This window comes from Orbicella faveolata, unplaced genomic scaffold, assembly GCF_042242905.1.
Source record: "Orbicella faveolata isolate gen_17 unplaced genomic scaffold, um_ofav_v1 contig_2, whole genome shotgun sequence".
Taxonomy (NCBI): domain Eukaryota; kingdom Metazoa; phylum Cnidaria; class Anthozoa; order Scleractinia; family Merulinidae; genus Orbicella; species Orbicella faveolata.
In genome coordinates, this window is record NW_028301547.1 from 7,398,602 (window position 1) to 7,406,944 (window position 8,343).

General features: G+C 39.2%; 2 protein-coding genes across 2 annotated transcripts; one reads left to right on the forward strand and one right to left on the reverse strand.

The window, feature by feature from the left end:
- Positions 1 to 2,170: 2,170 nt before the first annotated feature.
- LOC149111764 (uncharacterized) lies at positions 2,171 to 4,848 on the reverse strand. The gene is made up of 2 exons (XM_089289480.1): positions 4,703 to 4,848; positions 2,171 to 4,297 (listed from the first exon to the last, which is right to left on the reverse strand). Exon 2 carries the CDS (start codon positions 3,843 to 3,845, stop codon positions 3,003 to 3,005), a length of 843 nt encoding a protein of 280 aa, XP_089145606.1. The 5' UTR covers positions 3,846 to 4,297; positions 4,703 to 4,848; the 3' UTR covers positions 2,171 to 3,002.
- Positions 4,849 to 5,147: 299 nt separating this feature from the next.
- LOC149111765 (E3 ubiquitin-protein ligase TRIM45-like) lies at positions 5,148 to 8,343 on the forward strand. The gene has a single exon (XM_089289478.1). The coding sequence runs from the start codon at positions 5,279 to 5,281 to the stop codon at positions 7,487 to 7,489; it is 2,211 nt and encodes a 736-aa protein (XP_089145604.1). The 5' UTR covers positions 5,148 to 5,278; the 3' UTR covers positions 7,490 to 8,343.

Sequence of the window (8,343 nt, forward strand, 5' to 3'; positions counted from 1 at the left end):
TGGAAATCGTAAGGGTAAGAGGGAGAGGGGTGTTAACCTGCGAATGTCAAAGGAAATCAAGAATAAATGGAATGTTGTTGTCCCTGTTGGAGCAGGTAAACTGCTTTGTCTCTTTATCTTCGAATCCAGCTAAAGTACGAATTCCTACCTTGATTTGTTTTCAAGAATTATAAGTTCGATTACCAGTCGGTGTTCGAGAAAGCGGAGAAAATCTGGCCTTACAAATAAATGATGTCATATTCTATGAACACAGGTATTTCTAGAATTTGTCGTGGGAAACATCAAGCTGCCATGAAATTCGTAGCAAATGCTTCACCGCCCCAGGAGCAGAGAGAGGCACAAAGTTCAGCAGACCTACCCATGGAGAAGGCTGACAGCACCATTGTTGATCCACAAGCACACGTGCGATTCTTGTTACCACCGGAAGAACCATCAAGTGAGGTATTACACATGTGTACTCAGTTATCTATTAGTTTGTTATGGTAACACAAGAGTGTTTTATACGTAGATACGGTTCCAAGAGATTTTCGAGTCGATTTTTGAAAGGAGAGTTTTGAAGAGGCAGATGAGGAATACATGCCTTTGGTTACACAGCTCATTAACTGCAGAAGAGATGAGTATATGCCCAATTAGCGTTAAAATATTTAATATTTGAGAATCATAATGCACTGTTGATCCCCTTTGATAACATTATTAGCATTGTAAATAATTATCATTATTAGTTCTTCTAGTTTAGCTGCGACTGCTATCACTTTTACAGCAACATTTATCCATTGGATTATCCAACTACTCGTCTATGTGAAGTTTTTCTCCTGCTGTAGTCGTTCAAAGATCTTGATGGTACGTAGTATCCCTCTAAAGTAAATAGGTGTCCTCTTGAGTGTTGTGATGCCCAGACTCCTCTCCACATTTCAAAGCTTGGCTACTAAGCACTAATTCGTATCGTTTCGATATGGTGTACGAAGTTTAATGTCATGGAGTGTTCCGGCGAAGCGATAATGTTATCAAGAGAAAATCTCAAGTTTAAGAAGAGTGAATTAGGAAGACGAGAAGGTATAACAAGTGAAAATTTGTTATCTAAAGACTTTTAAATGCATTTGAAGGCTCGCAACAGCCGCTGTATCAGTGTTCTGAAACCGCACTTGGTTGTCTTTGTTTTCATACCAATTAGAACTTCACTGGAACTTCAAACTTTATTATCTTTACGTTGCTTTTCAATATTTGAGCTTCCATCTTGGGGTTATGGCTAATCTACGGGTGCGGTTTATGCAGGAACTTTTACGATGTCAGTCATTAAACTAAAATCTTGTGCAAGATGTGCAGGGTTTGAGCTCGATCTGCGAACAAAAAATAGCAGGTCCCAAAAATTTTTTGATAATTCGTACAGACCAAAGGTGGAACTGAACCGTGGTATAGATATCTCTTTGGGAGGGACTTGGCCACAGGAGATATTTGGCCTCAAAATCACCATACTTTGCTATGCCATTTTACATGGGTAGTTATTAGCTTACATTGATTGACAGGTAATCAATCAAATTACATGAAACTCCCGTACATAACTCATGTAGGACTAATCTACACTCATGTGTAGCCACAATTGAATTGGATGAATTGCTCAGGTTTAAGAGCCCCCTACTTTTACCCTCATTTAGTGTAGTATTTAAAGAAATTTATGTGAAAAAAGTAGAGGGGTGGTGTAACTCCCCCCGGAAAATTGCAATTTTGAAACCGTTTTGGCCTTTTGAGTTATTGGGTATGCTCTTCAATCTGGCCAAGTTTCACTGAAATCGGTGAGATGGCATGTATCACCTCTGCCTGGTCCTCTGGTGGACATGCTCTTAAAAGAAATCATGACTACTACATTCAAATTCAAGGGCAGCTCTACTGTTCTATCTTGGATCTGAAAGGTATTATTCTCACAGTGTACTTTGGAGAGGACAGGCCACTATTTCTGGAAAAGATTTGCTTAGACAATAATGGTCCAGTGACTTTCTGCCCAAGATTGACTTCTTCTACAGAAGGGCACTTTTCCCTGAGCTTCTTACCAAAAGAGTACAACGGCGAAAGATTCTCTACCTGCATGGCGGCTGGCTGGCCTATGGCCAATATCACTGCACAATTGCTGGCTTGAAAGTGAAATTTCAGAGACAAGCATAAGCTAAAGTTTGATTTATTACTGGGCAGTAAATTTATTAATTTATTATTACCATCATTACTATTTCATTTATGTAAAAATGCAAAGTCAATGTTACCCAAAAATACACTTAGATGTAAATACATGGCAGTGCAGGGATGAATTTGCACTTGCACTGTCTCTCTGTTATTCTCTATCTGTATTTTCACAGAATACAGTTGAATTAAGTTGAAAGTAGGATTATTTTGAATTTCCCATGGTGGGTGACATTAGGTTATAATTATTGATTTGTTTGGCTTTTATGCATGAATACACCCATTTATTAATACTCACTCCCTACACATTCTCCCAAGGGGGAAATGTACCTGGGCAAGAAGGGCAGGGGGGTGGTTACAAAGACAAAAAAGAAAGAAATGTATGAAGCATAATTAAAATTTCAAGAGGGGTGGGGGTGTTGATGTTTTTCTTGGAACTACAATTAAATTTTACACAATTAGATTATATTACAATTAGATTATTATTATTATTAAGTAAGAACTACATGTTGTAATTTGTTATTAGGTGATGATTTGACAGTGTGTTCAAATAAATATTAACCTTCTATTCATCCACTGTACACTGCCACAACATTGAATTGATGCTTACCATCTTTCTTAAATTCTGTTTTGATTAATAATGGTAAAAGGACTTTGTGTCGGCCAATTCTGTCTGTAATCATACTGATACTTGTGATGTAAACAAAGTTAATCAGACTTTTGCTATGCTACCGTCTGTATGATTACAGACAAAACTGGACTTCACTTAGACAATTACCATTATTAGCCGAGGCTATAACAAAATTCTTCAATCTGGATAGTCACAATACAAACTAGGAATTTGGTCTGGCAGGTTGTAGTAAGGGAGGAAGAAAGTTTGTTAATAGCCCACATACTGTTGCAATCTGTGTTGCATATGGGCTTAATGTGTTTGGGAGGTTACCATCTAAAATATGGTAAGTTTTAATTCTACCAATTGCCCGCTCCACATGTATTCGCACAGAGGCAATGTTCATAGTTTCTTCTGTCTCAGCCGCAGTCATTTGATCCCGTCCTCCTAAAAATGGTGGCATATTGACGGTGACACCATCAGGCACAATGTCCTTTATGTCAAAACCACGGTCAACCATAACATTGTCACCACTATCTAATAAATCAAGCACTCCACTTTCGCGGGTAATTTGTTTATCGGATACACGTCCACCCCAGAGGTCAGAAAGAAACGTGACTTGGCCATTTGGCGTAACTCCAATAAGAAGCTTCCAAGTATTATGGTGTTTATAATCGGACCAAGTTTCAGACTGTGCGAGCATTGCAGACGGTCGCTGAATAAAAATCTCGGTACAGTCCAAAATGATTCTGGTTGTAGAAAATTCTGCAAACTCCGCCGGCATGTTTTTGCGTACCAACTCTTGGGTAGGGAAAGGGAAAATACTCTGAAGCTCAAAGTACAACAGATTTATCCAGGTAATGCAAATCCTTGAAACAAGGCTGATGCTTATACCTAATCTGTCAGCCAGATCCTGAACAAAGAGGCCAGCCTTCAATCGCATTAATACTAACAGAAATTCATCGAGAAACGTTAATTTCCTGGAGGGTCCAGGCTTTTTCCGATTTTCATCTTCTTGATAAGGCTGACTCTCTTTCACAAACTGCTCTCCTTTCCAATACTGCATCTTCCCCAGTTTTGGCTCAATAAACTTATAGAAATTGATCAGTGCCTGATATGATGGAAAACCAGTATAAAATAAAATCGCCGAATCATCATCCTTTATTTTGTCTAGGGAAAATTGCTGCCCTAGCAAAAGCTCATTTTCATTTTTCACTTAGGTCAACTCTTCTTCACAATCACCTAGCTTTAGTTCCAATACTGTGATCTTCTGCTGCAACTCTGTAATAATATCAACATCAGGGGATCCTGCTGATTCCAGATTATCAGTACATGAGGTTGAACCTTGTTCAGTGGCTGCTGAAACTGTTTCAAGTGGTACATGCATATTGAGTGACCCTTCCATGGAATCTGACACATCCATTTCCTCTGTAGAAACAGTTCTGCTTTGCATTCGTTTAGCAGGAGCTTTTCGTGAAGTTTTCTTTGAAGTCCATTCAAACTGGGATGGCTCGGCACCTTAAAATAAAAATAAAGGTTATCATCAAAAATAAAAACCTGTAAAAATAATGACAATATAAATGATACAGTGCCGATGAACTCAGTGAAAGGATAATTTCAATTAAGAATAATATCAACTATAATAATTGGCTTCAGTTTATTTACAGAACACATTCATACATTGAAGGTACAACAAACAGCCCAGTTTATATTCACTGCTATACAATACTGTAACTTTAAAACTATAATATTTTCAGGATCTTTCTTGTGAACAGTAAACATCATTATTCAAAAGCTTTACAGTGTTCTCGTCAAATTAAACTTTGCAAAGACAAGTATGAATGAAAAAATTAAGCTAAGCCAAATGTAGGAGTAATGAAATATGATATTTTGTTATGGGCTTGCATGTATTTTATTACAAACCTGTCTTTAAGTAACAGCGGCCTCCCAGTTTTCGTAAAATGTCTTCTTGTCGAAAATGTTCTGAGCAAACTACAGTTGCACCAGTCACCTTAAACCCGTCCTTTCCATGCTGCCTTTTTATAACGTTCCTCCATCGATTTCTGAGCTTGGGGTCAGTGGGAAACTGGAAGAAATGATGACCTGCGAATAGGCCTCTGTCATCATAATAGCTGTTGTTGCAGCCAAACACAGCGCACTGTTTTCCTCTTTTCTTCTTCGAAGTCGACGGAGGAGTATCTAGGTTATTATTTCCGTTGTTCATTATCCAAAAAACTTCGAACACACGCGAACGAAAGCGAATAAAAGCGAAGAAAGGCGTCGTTTCCTGTACAAATTACACCAAATGCAACATACGACTCAACGTTAGCCTCGATGTGGTGTTTGCGCGGTTGCTATTCCAAGATGACGCCGGGAACTGTGAAAAGGCCTATTGCTGAAAGAAAAAACTATTAAAAATTTATCAAGATTTCTCGGAATCACAAACACAATAGACGGGTGTGTTCGATTTCATCGTCGTTTCGCAATCTGCAGTTTGTGATGGAGTCTCTCTTCAAAAACTTCAAGAAACAAGTTACTTGTTCGATCTGTTTGGATACTTACACCAAACCCAAGACCATAACTTGTCTTCATACCTTCTGCTGTGAGTGCTTGGAGAAACACGCATTAATCAGCCAAAGACAAGGAAAATTTCGTTGTCCCGAGTGTCAAACCGAAGTTGACCTCCCTGAAGGAAATCGTTTCGATAATTTGCCGACCAGTTTTCTCCACAACAGTTTGCTGAGTCTTCTCGCTGTTCGACAAAGTGGCGATGGAAGCCAGATCAGCTGCGGTATTTGTAAGACAAACAGCGCTGACATCAGCTATTGCTTTGATTGCGAAAAGTTGATGTGCTCTGACTGTGTTAACGCGCATGAGTTGTTCCAAGCTGCTGCGTTTGAAGGACACAAAGTCACCCCAGTAAAGCAGTTTCAAGTCCAAGACTACGAGGCCTTGTTAAAGCGACAATCCTTTTGCTCACAGCAGTACCACGAGAAAGAGGTAACCAGGTTTTTCTGTCTTGAATGTCAAACTTGTGTTTGTCAAATTTGCATAAACACGGATCACAAGAATCACAATGTTGATCCGCTTGAAAAAGCAGCTGATGCCGAGAAAGCCAACATCATGGCGGGAGTCGAGTTGTTGAAACAAAAGAGACAAGTTTACACTGATCTGATGCGTGAAGTTGAGGATACAACTTCCAAGCTAGAAGCTAGTATTACCAAAGCTATTGGGGAAGTCTCCCAAGCAGCCAACCAAATGATCGCTAAGATTCGAGAACGCGAGCGGGAAGCCATTACTGAGCTCCGGAACACTGGCGTGACGAGAACGGAGAAATTAGATTGTGTCAACAAACAGACACAGTCCTCGGCCAAGCAAATCGACCAGGCAGTTGAGTTCGCAAATAACTTGGTTCAAAGAAGCTCAAGCTCGGATATCATGCAAAGCAACAAGAATTTGGAACAGCGATTTGAAGATCTTAACAAGACCGCAGTTCCAGCACTTCCGGTTAGCTCATTCGTGAAGTTTGTCGCGACTATTGCACCTGAAAGTTTAAGCCTGGGTTTCGTGGCAACCAGCGAAATAGATGTACATCGCTCCACAGTTCAAGGAATAACTGAAAATTTCCAAGCTGGTTTAGAAGCAGAGTTTCTCGTCTGTCCTAAAATATCTAAAGAAGAACTGACGAGGGGAACTCAACGTAAATTACACGTTGAAGTTCTCGTGGAACCCGCTGAACAAGAAGGAAGTTTGATTATTTCTGGAAAAGAAGATGGAAATTTCCAGGTGAAATGTATCCCAAAAGCACCAGGCAGGCACAACATCACAGTAAAGATAAATGGCGACAAACTTGCTAACAGTCCCTTGGCTGTCCAGGTGAAGAAACGACAGATTGAAATCGTGGGCGAGTTAGATTTAAAAGGAGAAATGCCACAAGATCCAAAGGGGATTGCTGTTAACAGTAACGGACTGATCGCAGTAGCTGACTCGAAAAGATACTGTGTCTTGATATACGATAAGGAAGGAAAGTTTGTGCGAAAACTTGGCTGCTATGGAGAGAATCCTGGACAGTTTAACTGTCCACGTGGCGTCACATACCTAAATAATGACGAGATTCTGGTGGCAGATGATAATAATCACCGCATTCAGCAGTTCAATGTACAGACAGGGAACTTTGTGAAAAGCTTTGGAAAGAAAGGGACAGGAGAGGGCGAGTTTCGGAATCCAGGAAACGTTTGTATGGATGGTGACGGAAATGTTGTTGTAGCCGACTACGCAAACAACAGAATCCAGGTCTTGACAAAGGATGGTAAACCTGTGTTTAAATTTGGAGATAGCGGCGCAGAGAAGCTCAACAAACCCACTGGATGCATTCATCACAAAAACATGTTCATCATATGTGACTGCAGGAACAATTCCTTGAACGCATTTGACAGTTCAGGGAAGTTTTTGTACAAGATTGGAAAAGCTGGCGAGGCTGATGGACAGTTGTCCTGTCTATGGGGTTTGTGTGTTGAGAAATATGGCAATCGTCAGAATCTTCTTGTATGTGACAGAGACAATGATCGCATTCAACAGTTTACAGTGGACGGTTATTTTACTGGCAAAACTGTTAGTGGGCTACAAGATCCAATTTACATAGCTACCACACCAGATGGTCGCATTTTGGTTTCAGATTATGAAACCAAAAGAATATATGTCCTAAAATAAAAGGCAAAATGAAGTAGTGAACCTCGTCGCATTTTTAAAGTAAAAAGAAGGTTTTAAAAATACGTTTTGCGCCAAGCGAGTATTATATAAAATTATAAAGTTTTCTTACTAAAAGAATTAATCATTTGTTGAGGTGGAAGATAATCTCTTACTCAGAACTTGTCAGTCTTAAGCTTTGACAAGATCTGGGTGCAGACTAGTTACAACATACCAACACTTTGTGTTTTTTACCGAATTAGTCGAATTTAGTTTTACTGTTTTAAGTGTGTACCACATATTATAAACAAGACAAGAGACAGGTCTTGACATTCACGTTCACGTATGGTGATACTCGTATTCACAGATGGCGATATATTCACAGATCGAGATACGTAATTTGTTAGACCATTATCTTTTATTTTGTTTAAATTCTGTGAGAGTTCCCCTCGAGAGAGACACTTCTGACATCCTTGTGACATTCTGAAATCATTTTGAGCTGATTGTTTTTAGAGTATTTAGGATTTTTAATGATTTGGCTTTTTTCTACGAAGAGAATATGAAATGTTATGAAGAGAACCAAACACTGAGCATTTAATCAAAACTGGTACGTTAATAACGCTTGGCAAATTTGTTTGACGCTAATGTTTCAAAAAGGTTAATATGGCTAAAACAGGATATCATATATAACGAACCCACAATAGATTATTTAGCATGCCAGATAAGACTTATTTTCAACGCTTATATTACCGGTCATAAAACAAGAAGGCGACTTTTAAAGCGTACGCCAGTTCAAGCTGTACAGGCCAAGAATACTATTACAACCATAATTTTTGTTTAATAATGAAATAAGTAGAACTTGTTCAAGACTGTTGTAA

Coding starts and splice junctions, on each gene's coding strand:
- LOC149111764 (XM_089289480.1), bottom strand. CDS start 3,845: ATGCAGTATTGGAAAGGAGAGCAGTTTGTGAAAGAGAGTCAGCCTTAT.
- LOC149111765 (XM_089289478.1), top strand. CDS start 5,279: ATGGAGTCTCTCTTCAAAAACTTCAAGAAACAAGTTACTTGTTCGATC.